This window comes from Epinephelus lanceolatus, chromosome 19 (assembly GCF_041903045.1).
Source record: "Epinephelus lanceolatus isolate andai-2023 chromosome 19, ASM4190304v1, whole genome shotgun sequence".
Lineage (NCBI taxonomy): Eukaryota > Metazoa > Chordata > Actinopteri > Perciformes > Serranidae > Epinephelus > Epinephelus lanceolatus.
In genome coordinates, this window is record NC_135752.1 from 18160581 (window position 1) to 18186139 (window position 25559).

General features: G+C 39.9%; 1 protein-coding gene across 6 annotated transcripts in view; it reads right to left on the minus strand.

The window, feature by feature from the left end:
• The window catches only part of rgs3a (regulator of G protein signaling 3a), a 205048-nt gene that overhangs the window by 72459 nt on the left and 107030 nt on the right, over positions 1 to 25559 (minus strand). For 5 of the 6 annotated variants that reach the window (XM_033646286.2, XM_033646289.2, XM_033646288.2 and 2 more), the window contains one exon: positions 19961 to 20095. In XM_033646286.2, the coding sequence (XP_033502177.1) occupies positions 19961 to 20095 (135 nt within the window). Of the gene's footprint in view, positions 1 to 2535; positions 2817 to 19960; positions 20096 to 25559 lie in introns of those variants that run through there. The other variant, XM_033646292.2, reaches the window with a different exon arrangement.

Below are 25559 nucleotides of genomic sequence, written 5' to 3' on the forward strand. Positions count from 1 at the left end.
AATGCAGGAGAGGTGCAGAAGTAGGTCCTCAGTCACTATCAATCAATATAAACACTGAACACTATGTCCACACTCAAAGTTCTAAAATAAAACAACAAAAAAAGTACAAGCCAAAAAAGGCTATTTCAAAGGTGACTGGCAAATTTGAAAATAGCCATAAATTAGTGGAAATGTAAAAAAAATTAAAAATTAATTTGTGCCAACTTCAAGGTTTTAAATAATGTCACTTGATGCTTAGCAGTTGTGTTGTGTTTTGTTTACAGTGCTCTGTTGTGTGCTGGTTTTACGTGCAATACATGAGTGGCTGATGTGCATTGTGGGATATTTTTTAATATCATATGAAAAATTCATATCCTGATATTCGCGATATTTGGACTTGTTGACATACTGACATCATACTGTTACCCACTGCAACAACAAACATGGCTGAAAGCAAAATAATGGTTTCAAAAAGAGGAGCAGCTTCAGTAGTGTGGAATAAACTGTGGCGTCATTAGGCTTAGGCATCCTGAATGTTTTATGAACAGCCCCGGACTCAGGCTCTTTTAGAGAGTTACCGCAAGTTAACCTCACTGCAGAGGGAACTCATTCAGCGGATCCTCCCCATTCTCTCTCACCGTGCGCCCGCGGGAGTCGGTGTCAACTTATCAAACCTTCGGTAATGTAAACCTCTGTGACACTGGCGGCTCGACAAACCGTTGATGATTAGAGGAGAAATGGCAGAGCATTAGGGTCCAGGTGGAAAAAAAAACCAACTCAATCATTTAGGATTTTGATAAAAAGGGAAAGAAATGGCCTGTTGATTTATATATGCAGATATCAGGGTATTTTTTTTGTATTTGGGAGCTGTTTAAATGTGTAATTAGTGATTGATTTTATTTTGTATATTGTATATAGAATCTGAATCTCACTCTGAGTTACTGTTGTTGTTTACAAACTAAAGAAATGAAAGATAATTTTTGTTTAGTTTTTACTGACTATTTGAAGGAAAACTTGTAAGAGTATACTAAACTATATCACTTATTCTGTTGTATATATATTTACTAATTTGTCATATCCTCAAGAATATCGTTATCGCAAAAATACCTCATCATATCGTCCATCCCTTGTTTAATTTCTTCTGGACTGTAAGGCAGGAATATTTGTGCAGCTCCTGTCCAAGACTAATTTCCTTACAGGAACAATAAAGTACATTGCATCTTATCATATGGTATCATATCATAACGTATCTAATCATATCGCATCGTATCTTATCGTTAAAAAAAGAGAGAAAAAAAGGACACAAAAAAGGTTTTACACTTGTCTGAGGTGTAAAAGTTGGTATGTCTATAAAATCAATAATAAATCATGACATGATGTACTTGACACATGGAAGAGGCAGATAAAATCATCAGATTTGCGTGGAGCACAACACATGAAACCGAAATGCCATAGTTCCATCATGTTTGTGATCGCCTGACTGTGCAATCTTAATATCTGCAGAACAGTGTTTTCTTTTGCAGATTTCTTGGAAATTTGATTAAAATAATTTGCACTTCATCTAAATGGAAACCTGTCTAGTTCACCTTGTTAGATAAGCAAATGTACCTGCTGCACCTAAGTGGTTAATTGAACCACATGGTACTCTCTCTGTCTGTCTCTCTCTGTCTCTCTGTTCTCTAACCTTTCTCTCACTCGGTTATCTCAAGAGCCTGTCAATGCTACTCAGGAGAGACATTTTTTATCTCCTCAGTGTGACAAGGAACATTTGACAATGAAAGGCATGACACACACACACACACACACACACACACACACACACACACACCTGCTGTCTTTGTACACGGTTGTTTGGGTCAACGACTGTCCATCACTGATAATACTCTTAAAGAGGTAAATGTCCGACACAAAACAAGACGGTGTCATAAACAGCAAGTAACAGTTCAATGCTGCGAGGGGGAAAAAAACATTAACAGCTGTAGTTGCATCTTCAATAATATAATTTTATGTATAAATACACAGAAAAAATAAGGCACCCAGAGATCGCCAAGTGTTAAAATTCCCTGGAAATACATGAGCCTCAGTTCAGTTAAGAATGAATCACACTGGATAAATTTGCCAGATTTCTCCCAAATTTCTGTCTCAATCCTGCACAAAATTGAAATGACCAGTACTTGAATTGGTAATTCAGCAAAGAGTGAGAAAATATCAATGCTTATCAGAGCAAAGCAAACAGACAAAAAAAAACTTCCAGGCAATGTCAAAAGAAACAATTGCAGCGCAGTATGAAATATCTGGTTATATAAATGCGAGTAATGTAAAAATAGTTGTGACTTCACCAAGGACAGCATTCGCAGAGCAGCTGTGAGGAAGCATGCAAATAGTGCTACTAACACACACCCAAAACACAGTCAAATTCACACATTTTTACTAATAAGCAGGCACACACACAAGCACAGTAACAGTGATCTCAACTCTAAAGAAGCCACCAAAGGTCTCCAGAGAGAGCTCACAGTTTGACCTTCATACCAGCACAAAGAGATAACAATACATTACCTTAGACACAGGCATCTGGACGCGTAGTGTGCTTGCTTGTATGAGTGGGTTAATATTGGTGTGTGTCCCAGAGTATGGCAAAGAATGGCACAGTTCATCCACACACTGACAGAGCACGTGTGCAGCGCAAATAGAGACAGGCTGTTAATCCAGTGTGAACATATGTGATCTTTTTTTTTTTTTTTTGCCCCCCGTGTCCGTTTTTCGGGATGTGTCAGTGCTTCTTTTCTGCTCTCTTCTTGTTCTGTTTCTTGTCTGTGTTGTTGCTGCAGTCCCAGCTTCTCCCCCAGCTCGGTAATAACGCGCGTGGCAATGTGTGCGCAGAAGAGAGGGGGGGGGGGGGGTGGGAAAGAGAGAGGGGGGGGGGGGTAAGAAGGGATTTGGTGAAGGAGGGGAAATGAAGACAGATGGAATCGGGGAGAGACAGAGGTGTGAGAGTGAAAAGGGGGATTGTAAAAATGTGATGTATTAAAAACGTAACTCGTAAACGCAACTAACTCTCTGGAGAGCAAAGCAGTCGGTCTCTCCCTCCATCTCTCTCTTTCTCTCTTTCTCTCTCTTCCTCTACATGCTATTTTTAGAAATTGCTCCGTCGCAAATCAAAGCACTGAATCAAAACCTATCAAAGAGCAGGATGTTAAGGGCCATGTCTTTCACACCTAATAAGACACACACACACGCACACACTGTAACAATGACCATGTGTCTGCATCAGACCTGGGGGGAGCCATGTAAGCTATTCATCAGGCCTTATCTAATCATATCATGTGCTAATAAATAACGGGCCTTTAAAATGGCTATTTTAAACCTTGTCGATTACACTGCGCAGACTGCTGTCTCACTCACTCGCTCTGGCTAAAGGTATTCTTGAGGAAACATTTCCAGGTGATGCATAAAATAATGATTGACAGTTATAAAATAGAATATCAACTTAAAGCGAGCTGGATTTCAATGTTTGCCAGTTTCACCTCCTTCAGTGCGTAGTTTCTTCCCCTGTTAATTGATGACAGAATGTTTTAAGGTTCTCAAGACCGTCATCAAACACTTGTACTAATCAAATGTGTAGAGCCCTGTTATTTGCAAATTAAATTATTATCCCAGGTCCATTGCATGCTCAGTGAAGCACACATCATTTTTTGGAGTAAAAATGCACATAATTAAATTCGACAGTGAATGGATTTCATGCTCGGCTGTACCTTCTTAGGACTGACTCCGCGAGGCTCTTATCTCCACCGGCTCCTGTGCTGATTCATAATTGCCATTATATAACGCAGTTATGAATAGTTAAAGGTGAGCTAAAATAAAGCCAAACACCACTCCATCAAAGGGAAATCATTAATGTTTGAAGAGAGACGAGGGAATTAATCCTATACTACGGGCCGCAATGAATAACATCCCTGAGCTATGTGTGTGTGTGTGTGTGTGTGTGTGTGTGTGTGTGTGTAACTGACAGAGAGACAGGAAGAGATAGAGGGAAACAAAGATGGTGGTAAAGACAGACAGAAGGTGGAGGACTGCATGTTTGCACTTTATGGCTGCGATAAAATTAGAAAAGGTAAAGATAAACAGATGATTCTGGAAAACCAACCCAAACACCAAAATAAATGTTGGCATTGTATGATTCTGACAGATATATAACACCTGAACATTATAATGTATCGGATGTTTTCAAACTTAATGTTTCTTTACTTTTCAACAGCGCTGTGTTTAATGTCTGGTTATGTTTAGGTACAAAAAAAAACACTTGATTATGGTTAAGAAAAGATCACATGTTAGCTTAAAACACTTGGTTTTAGAGCCACAATCACTGCTGCAAATGCTGTGATCTGGCATCTGCCATCTTGCCTAGCTGTCACATCATCCACCATCCCCTCCACCTTCCTATGACAGAGTCAACATGTAATCAGAGATATCCAGCCTCTTTAGAAACAATGATATGATACGTATGAAATGTACAAATGTAACATATCTGTGGTTTGCAGGAAGAGACAATGTCAACATTCTTCTGGCGACTTGGCTGGGTTAACATAAGATGAGAAGTTTTTTGTCTTCTGGTCATATTTTCAAATTCCAAACTTTAGCCTTCACAGTAATGCACTGCAGAACTGGAAAAAGTGCACCAAAAAACAACTACTCTCAAATTAATATTATATTTAAAAAGTCTTTTGTCCCCTTGTCAATTAAAGCCCTAGATGGTAAGCTAACTGTAGCTTAACCAGTGTATATGTGTAGGTATGTATGTGCATGTCAATATGTATGTGTGTATTATTTTATTTTTTTCAACACAGCTATACAGCTATGTAATTTTTATGATGACTGTAAAACAGATGTGTTGTGCAATGGGCAGCGTGCAATTTGTTGGCTGATGGCAGTCTGCACATGTACTGTACTGTGGGTACTAAATGTGTGGGATTGTGAATAGTGACAGCCCTGTGTATGGACTGTATATATGTAGGAGCTGTATGTATAAACTTTTTGGTATCTTTTAATGACAGGTAGTGCATGTATCCAAGACAGATTTCCTTTGTAACAATAAAGTCTATCTTATTTTATCTTATATGCATTCACATAGGAAAGGCCTATTCAAATGGTGGCAGCAAGTCCATTCCAGTTTGAGTGTTCCTGTGAACTTGGCGTAATTACTTAAAGAGGGTCTATTTTTGTTCCTGTTTTTGTTTATGATGAGGCTATTTTTGCAATATAGCAAAATAAAAGTTTTCAGAATGTGTTGGCCTGTTGTGTCATGTGTATATACAAATTGAGAACAATAGCCCAGGGAGATGTCTGGCCCCTAGGCCCTTAGCTTTCTGAAAATGTGACCCCCTGAACAATATCGCTGAATAGAGTAGTATTATCTGAAGGACACCAGAGCTTCTCATTATTTTCCAAGGATTCTGCTTAATAGGCCTTGTTTCTGCAATCGCAGAAAAGTTTGAGATGGTGCTGTCACTGTATCCTATGTCACTCACACAGACAAAATAACTAAAAGGTACTGTAGCAGTCAGTGGACAGCTGTCCTGGATATCCTTCTCTAACAACAACATGGCAACACTAAGACAAGAGGTGAAATGGAGAACTTTTTGATAGTCAGCACTTTACTCCAAATGTTAAACATTTTCTCTGGAAAAGTAAGACTTTAACTTGCAGTGTGAGCTATTCTGATAGCATGGATAGAAAACCAAACAAAAGAATGTAAATTCTGGTCTGCATGTAAGCTTCTTGAAAGACGATCTCTCCAACCAGCACACTACTGATTGTTTCATATAAAGCTCTTTGAATTGCCCTGTTGACAAGAAACCAAGTCATAACTTCACTATTAACATGACTGTACAAGATATATTTCAGCTTGGTTCCTCATATCTGCTCCATTTGAGCCACATCTAAATGTGGATGTCACACTTCGAAACACAACACATCCCAAAAATAGCATGCAGAGTGCTGTTTGCACGTTACATGTGCACATGTGTGTGGAGAGAAGAGATGAGCAAAGACAAGACAAATGGAATTCATCCGTGTCTAATTAGAGACAATCAGGGGGAAAGTGTGTCTCTGTTGCAGAGAAGCAAAGAGAGCGAGAGGAATGTTCATCACGTGAACATGTGCCAGTACAGATGTTCCATATTTGACTCTATATATGGATACTTTGCATGCTTGGTCTTGTTTCCGGACTGTATGTACAAACTGAGTGATGATCATGCAACAAAGGTGCAAAAAGAGGTTCCTTATTACAAATATGGACAACATAAATATTGTATCATACATTTTGTTATTCCCTGCGAACAATGGGATGACAGGTGTATAGTCTCACCACTCACCCCTATCCTCTTCGGACGTCTCTTCTCCTAGCATTGTACTGTGTCGCTCACTGCATCCTATTGTAACCCAGTGAAGCTGTCTTTCTCGTCAACGCTCTAAGCTTAAAAATCAGCGACTGCACCTGTCACTACCTCAACATACTGTCCATCACCAGACTACCACTTGTAATATGCTTCCTCTACAATCCTGCCAAAACACATCAAACCTTAATCACACTCTAATCCAGCTCAAATTCAATCTACAGTATGCTGTCCATATCAGACCCTTCTTGTCCAACATCGAACTCCTTGTCATCTTTCATTCACTCTGTATCCTCTGTTTCCTCTGTAGATCTGTAGCTTGTACTATCTTGCAAAACAGATGTCCAATTTGGAGCAATAAACATTAACCTGAAGACTACCATTGCTGTGTCTCAAATCAGATACTTCTGTACTTATGTCTGCTATTTTGAGTGCATAAGTGTGTTTAAACTGAGAAGAATGGCAAAATGCAGTGTACTGTAGGTACCTGGATGGTGCTCCCATAAAGTGGGATTTATACTCCTGCGTCGAATCGATGACATAGGCTCTAAGTTGACGCAGAGCCTATGCTGTAACAAAGCTTTTATTTACAGATACGAAACAATAAATTGTGAAGACACTAAAGCCTCCACAAAATAGTATTTTAAGTCGTGTGTGATTTGGCTTCATATGGGTTGAGGAAATCTTCGCTAGTCACTAGGCTAATGAATACAATGTAAAATGCCATGGGTCCATGTCATTGGCTCGACAGCCCATTGGTTCGACATCCCATTAGTCCGACTGTCCGCGGTGCTGAACGGCTTGCGGCGGGCGTATGGTGCACCGCGACTGGCTTGAGGAGGAGCAGGCCCACGGCTTATGTGTTTGTCACTTTCTTTTTCATTTTAACCCACACCAGGATCTTTTCCTGACCCTAACCAAGTGGTTTTTGTGCCTAAACCTAACCAGACCTTAACCACAGGGCATCATGATGATTTCGGAACAACGGGACTTCGGAACAATGAGTTTAATATGGTCGGAACAATGGGATGTCGAACCAATGGGCTGTCGAACTAATGGGCAGTTCCCAAATGCCATAGGCTTGTGCTAATAACGTTAGCATGTTGTAAGACAGTTGTTTTGTTGGTCAACCTTGTGAGTTGTAATGGAGCTGAATTTTGTAACATTACATTTGTGAAATGCTGCTGTTGTCCCTGGCTTCATATGAGGAAGAGGAAATGTGCGCTAACTGCTAAGCTAATTAATACAATGTAAAATGCCATAGGCTCGTGCAAATTGCATTAGCATGTTTTATTTGTGGGGAAAATGTGTCCAGTTAAAGTGTTTTGTCTGTGAATGCTGCAAGTTTTAATGAAGCTGATTTGTGTTTGAAAGAGTCTCTATTAAGCCATGTTTAATGTGTGTTTTGGGTATGTTTCAAATCAACTCAACTTTACAGCACTTCATAGAAACCCGACTGTCGACTAGTGGTTTGGGGGTGTAGCTGCAGAGTGAGACAGACACACCACCGCAAAAGTATAAATTCCCACAATGGCCACGTATGTATGCTACAGCTAGGCTAACGTCGGACACTTCTCTCCCTCAGCCTCAGCCAGGTTAGCTACATAGCAGAAAGAACAGGACCACAAACACATTTAAAATGACCATGGTGAACATTGAAGCATTTTATAAATGTAAAGTTATTCATGGTTATTTTTCATTACCACTACACTGTTGTCGGATAGGATTATTAGTTCTATAAAGATTCCGTAGTACAAACAATAACAAACGCTAATGTTAGCTATCTTGCCAGCTACAAGCAGAACATGTTATCGTCAGGCATTTACGGTACATACGTTGTGGCATACGCTATATGATCTATTGGCATAAGTGATATTTGGTGTTTAAACATGTTAGCTGCAAAGAGCAGAAGAAGAAAAGCTGTCAAATCTTACGATAGTCATTTGCAGTAAGTGCGCAACAGCCATGTTTGATCTGAGAAAACACTTCCCTGTCAAAATTCACTCACTGTGCAAGTAAGTACACAGTGTACTACATGTATGTATAGTCACGGAAGTATTAGATTTGAGACACAGTATGAGTTACTGGTCCCCTTACAAAAAAAACAAAAACACATCAGGTATACACCATTAAGTATACTTCTGTGAATAAGTACACGTGTTTATACACTGTGGGATAAACTATCTGTTTACATATTTGGATTGGTTTGATATATATTGGCCCACTTTAAGTTTATAAAAGTGTACTTCAAAGCTTGCATTAAGTGTACTTTATGGTAACTACAGAACTGTATTTGAAGTAGACTTAAAGCCACTTTGCTTTTCTAATTCTATGAGTTGTTGAATTTTCAAGCAGTTCATTTCCTTCTCTGAGGGGAAAGAGGTTATATCTCCAGGAGACTTTATGCTGGGGAAAACACTGTTGAGGAATTTTTGAACACTGACTTACAGCACTACTGCTCAATATCGATGACTAAAGCGTAACAGACTCCAGCGGGGTGTCTCAGACGTCAAATGATGCCTGTAGCACACTCAGAATGCATCAAACAGACTGAAAAAGCAGTTAAGGTACATCAGTCAGCATTTGCCAATCAGGGTGGCGAATGTGGTAAAATTGCTGCTCTTTTGATGATTTGACATGCAGTGCTGGGAAATACAGTAGGATATGTGTGTGTGTGTATACGCTGCCGGTGTGTGTGGCCGTTTGAAATTTTTTATAGACAAAATTGGAAAAAGTGGGGAAAAAAATGAATGATTCAGTTTCCTGATAAATCCTGAGCTGAAGTAGAGCCATCAGCTTATTTTCTGTTTGTCATGTTGTGTTGCTGCTTAAGATTCAGCGTGCCCTCGTAGTGAGACATGCTGCTCAAAAGATGCATATTCACTGACACTTCCTATCTGTCCACAGCTTCATGTATCATTGACAGAGTTTGCCTGAGGTGAAGGGACATGGTGGAATAGGAAGACGGAGGAGAGGAGAGACCACTTTCTCTAAATTCATAATGAATAAACTCTTTGACAATTCGAGAGAAAGAGTAAGACAGAGAGGGAGTGAGAGGGTCCTTGTCATACTGCGTCACTGCTTCCTCAAACATAAATGCTGTATTATAACCACTTCAGCAGCTAAAACAGATTCTCATAAATGTGAAATTAGACAGCCAGAGAGAGAGAACAGAACAAGCTGCATCCAAACCTCAACAGACACACTTTGTTCATTAGCAGCGGCCATCTTTTCTTCACTGTTCATGTGGGCCTATGCTCTCATTTATGCAACTTTTACTGCGGATAGTTTGCTTTTCTCTTCTGACTCAGAGAAAGACTGCCAGCACTGCTCATCAAAGTGTGTGATGAAGTGTGGCTATCATTTTCAAAATGGCCAGTCCTGCTTTAATTCCCATTTGAGGGCGCGTGCGTATGTGAGTGTGCAGCTGAACAAATTTATTTTCCAGCAGCTTAGTGGCTAATGCTGCCCAGACAAGAATGTACCGGAAGCTTTCCAAGGGAAGAGCTCACTGGCTTATAATGGCTTTGGGGTACCAGACCACAAGGGATGTCTCTGTACATGAATACGGAAACGAATGAAACAGTTTTATATACTATATACTCAGCATGTTGGAGCACTTCACCAGAAGAACATTCTCTATGTTTCCGTCTTTAACTTTGAAAGCCAAAAGCACTAAAGGTTCAGTCACATTAGTGTCGCGTCATACCTGTAAGTGATGTCAAGTGAACATGATCATAAATTATAAATAGTGTACAAGAACAAGAATGCTGTTTGGCTGGTAATGTAATATTTTACAAAACTATAATTGCCAACACGCAGTTGTATGTCTCCGTCAACCAGGCGTTGCAGTTTGCTTCCATGTCTGTCCAGACTCATATGACAGTAGACAATGATTCAAATATGGATGTTGCTGCAAAGAAGCTACAAATCCTAAAACATGGATCTTCAACCCGACAACACAGATGATCTACACAATCAAGGTGGACACCCAAGTTCAGCAAATCAAATGTCTCCCCTTCTGTTCCGAATTTCTGACGTTGAATAGTGGCCTGGAAAAGCATTTTGTAGATCATTATGATGTCTCAGTGAAGTTGACCATTTGACCTTCTGGATATAAAATGCCATCACTTCATAATTTTATCCTATTAGTGACGTCTGTGTGAAATTTTGTCATAACTAGCTTTTGAACTCTTAACCAAAAACATGTTTTGAGACATAACTTCGTCACTTTGACCATAATCTAATGAGGTTGTCCAAGTGGACGTTTGTGCCAAAATTTAAGGAAATTCCGTGGAGATGTTCCTGAGATATTGCATTGATGAGAATGGCACAGACGGACGAAAAACCCTAAAACATAATGCTTCCAGACACGTCTGTCCCTGATGTAGGGGCACAACAAGTGGAGTCACGAACAGACTTGCCAATTCACTGAGAGGTTTGACAAGGCTTTTTTCAGACTTAATTATTTTATTGGCACATGTTGGCATATTCTTCCAGCCCGACAGCTGCCTCAGGATCTGTATGAGGGTCTCTGTCCAGGAACGCTGTGTGTCATGACACCTGACATCACCAACTGTCCAAATGACTATCTCATCCCCTTGATTGCCTCCCATCTAAGTCATGTCATCAAACATTTTGTGGCATTTATACTTGGAACACTTCATGTCAGACTGTTCCAGGCGCTGACTGGCCATCGGGAAGTTCAGGGATTTTCTTGGTGGGCTGTTCCTAAGAGGGCCAAACAGCGTTCGCCTTTATACAGCAGCATTAGCCTACAGTATATTGGCCCAAAATATTCAATCTTAGCTGCAGTGACACACCTGGTGCAATCTGTAATAGCAGCTAGCAGCCACTTGCATCACAACTTAAACTTAAAGTATCTAGTATCTACTCGGTCTGCAGCAGTTAGTGTCTAGCACTCATTAACATGGATAGAAAAAAAAACCAGCATGCAGAGAGGGTGCTGAAAAGGCTGTGCTGGCTGATGCTGACAAATGCGTTATTTAAGCTGTCTGCAGCAGCAGCAGGTGATGATGATGACCGTGGCGTGAAGCCTGAGGCAGAAACATTAGAGAGACGTGAGCAGTTGTCAGCAGGTGTTGTGTCATGCTTACATGCTAGATACATGAGCTAACTAAAGAAACCTTGAAGTTTAATGCAAGTCCCAAAGCCAAGCTGACTATTTCCAAGTTTTAGTAGCCAGACTCAGCACACAAACATTGACTCTAAATTTCTCTAAGTATTTTCAAAAACGGTCCTTAACTTCAACTCTAAATGGATAAAACAAACATGTACATTTGCTAATTTTCTTCTAGACCAGTTATCAATTCCGTTTTGCATTATAGCCTATAAGCATAATGTGATGGCCAGCTTAGCAATAAAAATGATTAATTAAATACTTACTCTACAGGTGAACGTGGCCCTGAACAAAAAAGGGGAAGGATGGAAGAGGAGGGAGCAGGAACCAGCACAGATCCAATTGCAGGTGCACTATTGAGTGTGATATTGTGTGACTGTGAAGTAAATTAGAGATTAGAGAAACTAAGGAGGCAGGTGTCAGCAAGACATCCTAAAGCAAGGGTGTGTACAAGCTTTTTTGAAGGGGGGCAGATTAAGGGGCCGGCTGCTTCTATAATTAAATTAAAAAAAATCACAAACAAACAGGACAAACACAACTGTTTCATCTTTCAGTGAAAATGTATTCAACTTTCCGGCGCTCCTAAAAGCAGAAGTCCTCACTGTTGACCTTACTCTTCTTTGCTTTGACCATGTCTTCTACCAAGCAGGAAATGTTTGCTGTTCGTTAACCATTCCTTCTGCTTGTTTACCGTCTGATCATAAAAACACACTAGTTCCGCCTGTGTAGTTCCTACCTGATGTATGTCTACCAACTGTATGATAGTCCTGCCATTGTGAGGTGATGGGAAAAAATGCAAAGTGATCTTGCCTAATAAAGTGATATTGTGCCACATATAGTATATTTTTATAGTGAAGCCAAGGGCCATTTAAAACTGGTCTGTGGGCCACGATTGGCCCCAGAGACATGCCTAGACATGCCCGTCCCAAAGTGTCCTGAAGGCCCTCAGCATCATCAGATTCAACTTAAACCACAAAAATTCTATTAGTGGTAAAATTACTGCTAAAAATGGCTTCTCCATCTAAAACTTCCAGGCTGAATTTCAGTCCCAGTCCGCCCCTGGACTATTCAGTCTTTATTTCTGTCACGATGTGGCACTGAAAAAGTGAAACAGCCGGAGAATAAAAAGAGGCATCAGTTATTCAAGTTGACTTTAGTCATCATAAACATTCGCCCCAAATCCTCTGTTTAACATCTGCTGACTTTAAATGAAGCTCTACACAAAATAGAAACTGGCAAGCTCCCATCATGCCCCACTCAGAGGGACTGGAGGATTAGAAGATTCTCCAAGTGAAAAGGGCTCATATCCAAATTTTTCCAAAGGGAAGCATTCAAAGCATTCGGGGACTGGGGGAACTGGGGCAGCTGCTGACAACAACACTGTGACGGAGTAACCCCATTTGTTGGAAAAACATGAATGAACAAAGGAGCACAAGTAGGTAGAATGGGTGCAATGTCTACAGTGTGTGTGCTTTCCATCTGGAGAGAATTCTGCTCTCTCTGCACACTTGAACATAACTCCTGAGTAAAGTGCATGCTTCAGCTAAGTTTGGATTTACTCGGCTTTGTGCGTGAGAGGACAAACGCGGTTTCTGACACAAGGGAAATGTGTGATTCAAAGAGTAATTTTCTAAAGCTCCTTTGCTGCAATTCTCACTCACTGGCAGGGATACACACACTGCGTATCAAAGATACTTTCTATTCAAGTTCTAGTGTTGACTCAGCAGTAACAATGGGGCAGGAATCAAGTCATCTAAGCGCTACCAAAGGAATATTCCTCTATGTCTAAATACTGGAATATTCTCTGAAATGTTTTGAACTCTTTTAAAATTCTAAAAGCAAATGACTGTGGATAGAGCTTGAATCAAGGTACATGTGTTCATCATTATATCTATCAAAAGGACACTGCAGCAGATTTTTAATCATAGTTAGTGTGATTCAAATGTTAACGTGATTCAAATGTTAACGTTCTTTTTATGTGTCAATCTAATGCAGTGGTCGTCTGTGGAAGGACGTGACCCACATGTGTCCACTCATGTCTATCTATAGCAATGTGTCCTCATTTCTTTAGCCTGTATGACAATACCCATCGGATATTTTCCCAGTAGAATACACAGGACACTTCCATTTGAAAGGTTAACGTGCATCAGAAAGGATACTACAAAGGCATTCTCCTCGTATCTACTGTACTTGACAACGCTGATTTGCATTTAATTAAACACATTTGGAGTTGACTGAATACAAACTATTTGCCTCTAAGGTACTCTGGAGAAATGCAATCAAAAGTGAACTAATTTGTCTAGATGTAAAATGTTATGATTAAGCATGTATTCCCCTGCCTTCAGGACACCGTTTAGATTTCCATTTAATAAGAGATTACAGTAAAAGGTTCTAATAACTGCACACAGAAGGTATACAGGAATAACTCCACGGGGCAGGACATGCCACTTGTGTGTATAATTTTACAGAGACCGTACCGTCAGCTTTTATAGGAGTTGTGATTAATTTCTCTTTGTACAAGAATATGTGTGATTGCACGTGTCTGAAACCATGTCCACCCTCAGCTGGTCAAAACCTGAAAACACTGTTTATATATTAAATGATATGTGTCCACATAAGAATTTTAAGGGTGTTCTTGTAAAGGTGTCTGTCCACAATTAAACGCATGAACAATAGGAAACAGGAATACAGTAAAATCTGATGTTACATTTGTCATTTTTTCTGTTCTGTAAAATGTTTAAATATATGAGAGTATGTGAATATGTTTGATGTTTGATCTTGAAATCGGGTGTGTTACATAAATATGTAAATTAAATGAAGCTCAGCATAAATTCAATCAGGAAGACTTTCTTTATGCTGTATCCATTCACTATTCTCTGTCTATCCCACTCCCACTGCTTCCACCAATCAGCTAACTATGGGTGTTCCCTCTCCCAGTTAGCAAGTCAAACTTTGCCCCAATCTCCTTCAGCCATTCATGTTACTGCTGCCAAACTTTGAATCCATTCTCCTCTCCACTCCTGTCAGCTGTCAAAGGCGTAATCGTCCACCCCATTCACCTCCAGTCACCTTATCCAGAGCCCAGGACAAGCTCATCATCAAAAGCCCACTCCTCTTCACATCCAGATCCTCAGCTCCCTCTTCATCTCATCTTATCACCACCATCACCACCACCAGCGTCTAGACTCCATAGAGGGGATCCCTAATCTACTACATCTTTACCACCCCCCTGGAATAGATGACATCAAGATGGGTTCTAATCACCAAAGGTTTTTCACATTTCTCATACTTATGTGCACATTTAAATAAATAGTCTCTCCTGATTGAAAAGTGTTTGGGGGCATGATATAAAACTGCACTTGACCATTAGCTTGTGGGTTATAGTAGCTAGATAAATGATATCCTTGTGTGTTCAGATTTCATTAGGCAAAACCTTTACAATTTAATAATAGCATGGAGGAAAGCAGGCAGGCAGGTACCTCCTTCTATTGCCCTCACTTAAAGGTTCATTTTGCTTTCTTATGAAAGAAGATAACTGAAGTTTTAAAGGAATACTTTAGCCCCCAAATAACCATTTGTTAAGAAAACACAGTTTCTTCTTCCAGTGAATAAAGAATACAAAAATTTAGAAAATTCTTGATAAATTGAAGTCGTAGGGGTCTGTGTTTAGAAAGTAAAACCTAGGGTTCATCTCAATATCCCTTCTTGACTCCTCTATCCTCTATCCTCCATCACTTGACCCAGAAATCGATTCATACCGGTCATCTTGAAGGACATCTCAATTCGTTAAATGCGCTTAGAGGAGTTGAGGAGAGAGGAGACTGTCAGAGGAGAAGGAAGCGAGGATACACAACTGCAGCTGTTGCGGAAGTCTTTTACCAACCGACACACCACCCTGATTGAATATCAGTTTTTGATTGGACGGTGCAGCGCTGCAGCTGATCAGACTGATCTGATATATCCCAACATGACTGGAGTTTCATACCAGAATGAGGACAGATATGAGAATAAACTATGTATCACTCCCAAGTTTTATACTTCATTTGTGTACTGATTTGCCATCGTGTAGATAAAAATCTGAACAAGAAAAGGAGCACAAACTATTTTCTTCTTTTGTTAGAAAGATGTTTCTCTTCACCATTTGTTACTTTCATCATCAACTTTTATTATGGATACAATCAAAGTCTGTCTGTCAGCAAGAAACACTTCTTACATCACTGATCGTCGTTTCCATTCAGTCACATGCAAGGCTGATCGCTCCTGAGCATCTGGTTGATGAGTTACAGAATTTCAATTTTCCTTGAAACAATTGGCCTAATAAATTATTTCCAGTGTTCGAAAGACATCATAATTATATTCTGGGTTATTAAATAATTAATTAACAAACATAATATCTATAAATATAGACGCAAATAATGAATAAAAAATATAAAGGCTTTCCGTGACTCTGAACAGGAAACAGTAAGATACAGAACGCAGGTTGTTTTTCATGTGCAAGTGTTTGTTAACAGAGACAAAACACTGCTGCTCTGCTATTGATGACGGTATCTTTATCATATATATATATATATATATATATATATATACACACACACACATTATGTGTGTGCAGACACAAAGTCCATTAAAAGTTTCTATAGCTGTTAATAAAGCCTGCAATGTCTAGTAAAGCCTAGTGATAGCTAATCCATCGGTGTCTGATTTCTTTAAAGGCATATGTCCTTGTTTCTTCTCTCCCCGCATCTCATCCTCGCATCTCTCCCCTGTGTCTCACGAGGGTGGAGCTAAGATGCAAGGTTGAGACGCAAGCGAGGAGAAACATGGATGCGAGGTCAGGTATTGGGATGAACCCCTAACCTATGCTCCCTTCAAAGCAAGTTTCCATTGACAAAAACAGTAACTTTACCTTGCTGGGCAAAAAAGTTGTCTTCATAACTTCAACGTAACAAGGTGTGAGTAACTGATATCCATATGGTCATTTAGGTGGTGAGGTATTTAGCTGTTAAGCATAATGATTAACCTGCTACAAAAAGCTCATGCAATTTAGGAAAATATCCTACAAGGATAATTATACGACTTAAACACTAATGAAAATTGGAAAAAGAAATCAATGAAGGCAGTTTCTTTGTGTCTGTAATGATCAATACACTAGTTTGATCAATACAGTTTGGGTAAATGACACTGACTTAACGTGACTAAGCATGCTTACTAGCCTGTTTTTGCTATTGAATGTATTGAACACTGCAGTGTGTGTAAATGTTTTCATTCATTCAGCTGGGTGCACCTAATTGACACTGATCATGGGAGGAAAGGGACACGCACAATGCCCATTGTGTTGCTGTGAAAAACTACACTATGAGGCACACATTCCTGCAGGAAAACACTGTAGCGACTGAATGTTGTTTGGAAGCTCAGGTATCTTATCACTGAAACAGTTTCAATGTTTAAATCTGTTGGATTCTTGCAAAGTTCATAAAGTTCACTGTAAAGTGGTTAAAATATTGGAGAATATTCAAATACTGCCTAGTTCTGAGGTCATTTACACATCTGGGCAATCAGGGCTCATCGTGACTCTTTTCAGAGGTACCATATGTTCAAAAATACACACACACATATACACGGAAACACATGAATGCACACACATGCAGAGAGAGAAAAGGATGAAACACTGTCGGCCTGCTCCTCTCTCTTTCATGTGTTGATGAAATGAACCCGTAATGTACAACAGGTGTGACATCTATACACAGGGCTATTTATCCCTTTTAATCACCTTTTCAGATAAACTCAATGAACTGGGTAGGATCGCTTGTGAAACGGATGACGTGAACAGACTGTCTGTGCTGTTCATCAAAAATGAAAGAAGTAAGGAAATTAGGAAAAAAAAAAAAGCTTAAATCTGTACAACGAAATGCAGATTGAAGACACCTCTACACTACGCCTTTAGACCTCTGAATACTGTGCCACATGAATGTATCTATTTGGTCCAAGGTTTTGAGTATATTTCTCTAAGTCACACTTGAAATGACCATGTTGGGCCACAGTAATCCACCTTCTGAATGTGAGGGCATTCGAGTGAGCCCAGTAAGCATTCAAAGATCAGTTACGATGCATGCTTAACAGCACCCTGCGGCACCATTGTGCTATACAGGTAGGGGTAATGACTTAATCCAACGGTGGTATCTGGATTAGATTTTGTTCAGGGAAGATTGATAAATCTTTACATTCTGCAAATGAAAGGTTTCAGTTAAACTCACTTTAATTTCAATGCTTCCAAAACAGGTCTATAAACAGGTCTACAATTGTGAAAAGTCAGAAGTACTTTTGTGTAATGTGAAAGGGGTTGCTCGTGGTGATGAAAAAACAACAACAAAGAATTATCACCCAACTCTGCAGTTTCCCTCAGCTCTATAGAGCGTTTAGCATCTTTTGGCTCACTGTTTTGATTTTCTGGCCCCCGCACTGTTTCAGTTCACTCCTACGGGCCAATATTCATGAAATGAACATACCACAGAAAACTGAGCATAAGCTCATTTGTACGCAAACCTCAGCATTTATCACTATCGATGTGAGCAAAGGCTATGACTCCTGCATGCAAGTTTGAGTCAGCCTGGACTTGTGGTGCAGCATAGTAAATCTGGCTGTTGGAGAATTTTTATCGGACCATATTCTGACTGGCATCAACGTATTTGCAGCCACATACTAATCACTTAAAAATGAAGAGTCTAATATAAAAATAGATTTTGTAAAGGCCTACCAAACACAACCCATGCTCTGGCACGCCACTGTGTGCTTATATGATTTAACATTAAAACGTGACTAAAAAATAAACCCTGCAACAGTGTAATTATTTACATACTATGGTAGCTTAGGCGGCTTGAACGCAGGTGGTGTGTCTGTGTTGCCTTCGCCACCTGTTATGCCTGAAATGGGTCAATAATAAACTTTTAGACTGCATCAATAATAAGCTTTTATATGGATTTTACAAAAATATCAATATTATATATTGAATATATAGGCTCACATTATTAATATATGTAGGCTATAGGTTGGTACATATCATGGAAGTAAAAATGTAATTTTCCAACCTCAGCTGGAGTACAATTTTTCACCACAACGCTGGTAACCGCAGCAGTGTTTTCTTTCCATACTGTGTTATCCCGACTTCCTCTGATGCCACTTCTCAGGCTGCCAAATAGAACCGATTAGTTAAATTGGACTTGGGACGTCAGTGTTTCCATTTCTAGCTCAGAGAAGTTTCTCTTCCTGGCCATTTTACGCCTCTCCATGTCCTAAACTCTAGGGGGCAAGGCCTCTAAACTGAGAATATATTCGAGCAGGATATTTACATGACGGTTGTTTCCAGCAGCCACATTTATCAAGACTCAGTCAGTCCTACGCCTTGATTGGCAAGGTAAGAACATTAAATAAATTACACACGAACCCTACTGTTTGATGATTTCTGTGCTCGAAACTGAACCTGTTCATATGTTAGATTAGCAAATGAGGGCAACTGTGTTAGTTTCCAAAAAAAAAAAAAAATCTCCAAAGGATCTGGACAGCAGTTAGCTAGAGAAAGTTAGTTAAAAATGGACATTCCACTCAGGAGATGGTGTAAACCAAAGACAGCGCTACAAGGAGAGTGAATATTGGGTTTACATTTATCAGCTGAACAGAAACATGACTCCAAAAGAACGTCACTTCATATCTGCTGGGTATGTAAATAAGCTAGTATTTGCTAACATGTTAGCACATTTATTTTCAAGGAAAACTGCAGCCACAGCTAACAACTACTCAGTAACTTCTACTGCAAAATGGATGCTAAACACAAATATGTCAGAGAAAAGACAAAACAGAGCAGCTGGCTTTACAAATACAAATCACACTGAATATTTTTTTTCTTAATATGTAGTTTTCATATATCACTCCTGTCGCAGGTCAACCGGCACACTGAGACAACACTCGGTAGTCACAGTGCTCAGGATGCAGTCAAGTCTACTGTGGTTAGCATTTCAAATGGTCACAACAAATATGATTCTCAAGGCAAAGTTCAGTTGATAAATATGAAGTGCAGTAACAGAAACCTGCTTTACCAAATAATTCTTTTGGCATAACTCAACACAGCTGAGCAGGGCTTAAATTGCCCAGAGTTAACACTCCACTAAAGCGGTGTAACTCTTCAAATCCAGCCAGATAAAAGGCAGCTTTATACTTGCCCAAAGAAATGCAAGAGCTAAGTGGAAAATCATAATGATGGGAATGTGAGCTGCAGGAAAGCATTACATGCAACTGACTGAGAGTCTGCTTGGAAGTGTGTGGTGTTCATGAGGTATCTGTGATGGGGGCATGCACAAATATATGCATTCCCATGTGTTCATGTGTTTCCTGATTCATCTCTGGCCTCAAATGAAATTGTAAACGCTCCTAGTATGTGCGCATCCTTGTGGCCTACCTGTTCAAAATGCGGAAAGGAAGGTTCCCTCCTGTGAAGCTGGAGCTGCTTGTCAATGTTGTCCTTCAGGCACTGACACACACGGCGCTTCTGGTCTGCTGAATAGGCTTCCAGGCTGAGCAGGCAGTCACACTTCTAGAGACACCGAGAGGGAGAGGGAGAGAGGGAGAGGGAGAGAAGCAAGAGGGGTGGAGGAAAAGACAGCAGGCAATTAGGCATCTACTTTCAGAGGAGCAAAGAAGAAGAAGTGTCTCCTGATCCGTGGATGGTGAAAGGATTCAAGATGGGGACAGCACGAGAGAGCAAATGAGAGAATTGCACTAGAAAGTATGAATGTAAAAGAATGAATGAGAACCTCTTTAACCTTAAAATTTGAGCTAGTTGCGCGTGTGTGAGAGATGATGAGAGAGCAGCGAGTGCTTTAAAAAAGGACAGTGACTAACAAAAGAGCTTATTCCATCAGAAGTACAGTATCAGAGGTGTTGTACTACTGTGTGTATGGACCAGCATGTTCATGTTTTCTTTTCGCACTGTCAGTCGTCATCTGAACTTTGTTTTCATGACACCACAGACTGCAAAGTGGCACAGCCCTCTGGGTGGCAAAAACGCTAGCATTAGTGAAATTAGATAATGGCTAGCATCCACTTCAGGCAGAATTTGATATGCTGACAAATTGAGTACGTGACCATTGGCACTCCTAAATGGGTACAAATCAATACGCTCCTGCTGGGAAATACATGAGAATAAATATTTAACAAGCAGTGGTTAAAGTTAGAGTTGGCAGAAAATGGTCAAATAGCTTTTCACTCTGAAAGGACGTAAATATCCCTCGGCTGATGCCTCAGGACATCCAGAATCTGTGTTTGATCTCACAGATGTCCAGATTAAATCTGTAATAGTTTAATGGCCCCATTTGTTTTCTGGTCATGATCCCAGCAATGCACTTTGACAAAAGACAGATCTCATGGATTTTTAATAAAAATACATGAAACTCATTTATGTTGATTTTTGCTCCAAATCCAAATATGGCTTCTGAGAAGACCTCTTAAGACGTTTAGGGAGGAGACATAATAGGAGTGTAATGTCTAGCAGATGAAGATATTGTGCGAGTTAGTGTCTGGAGCTGTGTCTGGGCTGCAACTTGAAAAAGTTCCTCTCCTGGCATTGATTAAAGCCCTAAAAACACATCCCTGTTCAACAGAATGAAATATTTGGAAATTTTTACACCAACAAAAATCCCTTCATGCCTTAAAATGGCTTAAATGTAACTCCACGCCTTTGCCTCAATTTGGTATGCACAGATATATGAATATGCAAATGAGCCCCAACCTCTATCTCCACCAGCCGCTCGCCTGCAGCTTAAGTGTGCCTGCTCACCTTCGACTCTACTCGTCCCTCTCTAGGTTAGAAACGTTACAGTGATAGATAACATGAGCCTTTAGGCTTGACTACATTATCAAGTTGATCATGTGTTGCTCATGTTAGATAAACCGTGTTCTCAACTGCCAGCTCTGACTTGTTGAAGTCAAAGTGAAACTTAACTTGCAAAATACCGATCAGAGGCACGTCTGGCCTCACCCTGCAAGTTGATAGGATTGGTTTCTATTGGACATATGAAACCCTGGCTGTGTGAATGTGCTTTTGAGACTGTCACTGTGCAGTGCAGTTTCAAGGCGGAAATACTCAGCCATGGTGTTGACTTTCTTATTCTGCTTATGACATGTCTTGAAGCTTTCCAAAAAACACCATAAACACCTTAACAAGGTTAAAAATTGCACTTTCATTGGAGGGGAACTTTAAGAATAAACAATTTCTAATTAAGTTCCACAGACTTCTCCATAACCTCACATACTTTTTACAACACCAACAAGCAGCAAGATGTTAGACTTCCATGGAAATAATGACAGGTGAATCTATCAACTGCTATTTGCCCTGTTTCAAGGTCCAATTCACAAAAGATATTGCGCTAACGATACTGCAGCACAAACATGCAAATAAAGTTATGCAGCTGAGTGTAATCTTCCCTGTTTTGCATCTGATTGCAAACTATAAATGCTGCCTTTGCAGCAGGAACACAGTGGGCAGAACAATGGCTCAGAGAAAAAGAAAATTTCAATTTTCAGACCCCATGCTACAGGTCCTGACTGATGAGATGCAGAGGCATGCCTCAAAACTTCTGGCAAGGAATTTAAACTTGACAGAGAGAAACTTCATTCGTGTCAGTGCTGGCTGTGACACCCTTTATAAATGCGCTTCAGTTGCTACCAACTTTCTAACACACTGACAATTTTACTGAAACTGCATGTGGCTGTTAGCGCTGATGTTTTTGGACAGCCTTTGCGAGGGGCCAATTTTGCACCAACTGTATGCTTATTGATTAATTTGAATATATGCAAATAGCACATGAGCACTGAGACAGTATTTGCTTGGCAGTGTAGTGTAGTGCAGGTTTACTGGTGGCAAAAGCCACACAATTCTTTTGTGAATTTGCGTATAAATGTAGAACACGCCTCCTCATGGAAACCCCCTTAGACATATAGACTCATGTAATTCAGTGCACACTTATACAGCTCATTTCTGATACTACAGTTCATGGCTATGGACCAAATTATGGGATCACCTTATTGCATTATCTACTGAAGCACAAAATACAGGATATGGCTCTCAGGGTACCAACTACCGAATCACTGCTCAGTTATCTGTGCACTAAAACACTCTCATCCACCGTTGCTGGTGTATCTTTTTATTAATACTCACTTTTCTGATTTAAGTATGAAATGAAAAGAACCTTTTGTGCTCAAGTACATGTTTTTCTGTTCCCCCTCTTTCCAATTTGATCATTTCCATTTACCTCGGCTGCTCTGCTTCCGGCATATCAGGGAAAAACATTTGTATCCTGACATTTTTGGGCACGAGTCAGGCTATAAATAGGATTTTTTCCATTTTGTTCAAGTCCTCAGAGATTGACTGGAGTCCTCAGGGCTTTTCTTGACGCTCACTGCCCTGGTCAGTGGTGAATCATGATGCTAGTTTATTTGGCTGTTTCCTGGCTGCATGGGCTATTGCATGCCATGCTGTGTTGCTAGCCCTTGGACTATCTGTCTCTTTCAATGTCACTCAACATCCTGTTGAAAATGGGGATGCTGCTGTTGTAGGGTCTTGTGTCTGTGTGAGTGTTTGGTGGTTAAACCTTGTCAGTGTTAGTGATGCTAATGCAGGGTAAAAAGGCATTTAAAGCCTGCATTAATGGTAGCAACGTCAAGACGGGTTTGCCTTGATGCAGTAGAAAATGTAATGTGTACAAGGTGCAGATGTGTGTGAATGGAGCAGAATATGCGTACCCAGGAAAAAAAAAATAAAACAAAAGAGTTACGGTGGGAGATAAAGAGATAAAAATGAAGACAAGTTTTCAAGAAATAAATAGACAAAAACAAGATAGAGAAGCAAAGGCCTTTATGAAACTGAGCCAGACTGTTTTCAATGCACCACGAGATGATGAAATAGGGTCTTTTTCAGAGCGGAAAGAAATCAATGTTGATGTTCTTTGATATCCATCATTTAGACTGGATCTGAGTCTATAAGGGTGAGGCAGAGGCCATAATACTTGGAACGCATGCACACACACGCACACACCATCTTCAATGTAAACAACTAGCCCCCAGGATAACCCTTGTGATATTGCTGTCTGTAAAAATCTCATAATTCTATCTAAGGTTATTTTTCTATGGGTCATGGAGGTCAGAAAAAACTCTTTAAATCCAAGTGGGTAAAGTGGAGAGTGCGCAGTTATCAAGCTTGCAAGAATCCTGTATCACTTTGTTCCTGAAGAGGTTACACTTGAAGACAGACTACTGGTTTCTTGAAAGTTAAGGCTGTTATCACAAATGATGTGTGGCAATGTTGGTCGTCCCATCACTTTTCTCCAAAAAAAGAAATATCTCAAAAACTACTGGATGGATCACCATTGCACAAACATTAATGGTCCCTTGAGGATGAATCATTATGAATGTTACGAATCTGTTACTTTTCCTCTAGCATCAGCAGCAGGACAGAGTTTAATTATTCAGTGAAACATCTCAAAATCGATGGTTTACAAATTCCCACACAACTGATACGTGATCCACTATTGTCTGATTAAGATAAGATTTCACATGTTCTTGGTCTTCTGTATCCTTCGAGCCTCAGTAGTTGGGATGAGTAATACTGTAAAAATAATGCAAACGCTCAGGCTTTCCATTGCCTCATATGGACAGGTTTGTCCAGGCAACTCCCCACTGTCCCACATTAGAGAAAACACATCTGCGATGGAGCAATTTAAGGTCCCAGAGGCCTGCATGCACCTGCATCCACACACATTCACAGATCCAGCTTTAAAGTACCAGTTGAACTCTTACAACACGGTCTTACTGTAGCTTCTGCAACAAAAAATGATTAAAAACCAAAACCAAAAAGGTAACCAGCTGGGACTCTCTGCTCTGTGAGTCATAGTAAAGCACAGGTCTCAGAGCTTCATGAGGGCTTACATCCTAATCTGTCAAAGAGAGGAAGTGTGTATGTTTACACAGTCTCGTTGTGTAAATATAAGGCATGCATACTATACTATAAACCACTTACTGACATCATTCGCATTTTGTCTTGGGTAAAGAGAAAAGATGGGGAAATAACTACAGATGATGACAGATGCAGAAGAGCATAGAGGTCACTCTTATTATGAGTAATACAGCATTCACAGAAGTGCATTTCCTTTTGCATCATATCTTCAAAATGAATTATGCTCTGCTAGGAGACTACTAATGATAATGTATTTGTCTCTAGCTATCAATTCCAGCAATCAATTTCCTTCTCTCTCGCTATTGCTGTTTACTTTTATGACACATTTTTGTGCTGTGCTGCCTGTCTGTGCATTATTGCATCTATCTGAGATAGTTTTCCTGACAGTGACTTATACATCATTGAATTACATCAGTTAAAATAATCAGTCATGCAGGCAAATGAGTAAACTGTTGACAGCTGGTCACGGACCACATGTTTTAGGCAGCAATCGTCTGGAGCCAGCTGGAGCTTTCTATAATGTTGGTGCTGCAAGAACAGCTGTCTTTTAGTTTGAGCCAGATTGAGGAGCTACTTCACTTTTGCACTGCATTCAGAATGTTTGTTTTTCTTTCGGGATTAAAACAAAAATACCAGTAACTTATATAATCAAAATGAATCTGAATAAAATGACATTATATTCATGTTTGGACAAAATCACCTTCAATATTTGGACTGTTTTGAGTTTGAAATGAATTCACTCCGACCTCCCCGACTCAGTAGAAGCAGATCTTGGAAGATTTTCCTGTGAAGGTCACATTGTTGCTTAGCATTAAACAGCATCCGCTCAGTGACCTAGGCTGCAGCCCTAGAAACAATAAGTTACCCTACAAGACAAAATGTAATTTGTCAGTCTCGGCAGCAGAGTCAGGTCATAAATGAAGCCCTTATTTTAGAAATAACAGAGTGACTATTTATATTATTCATAAAATGAATAAAAGGTATGTTTACATAAAGAACCCTACATTAGCTAAAATTCTGTAGCTAATGGTTCCCTTATTCTGTCTCC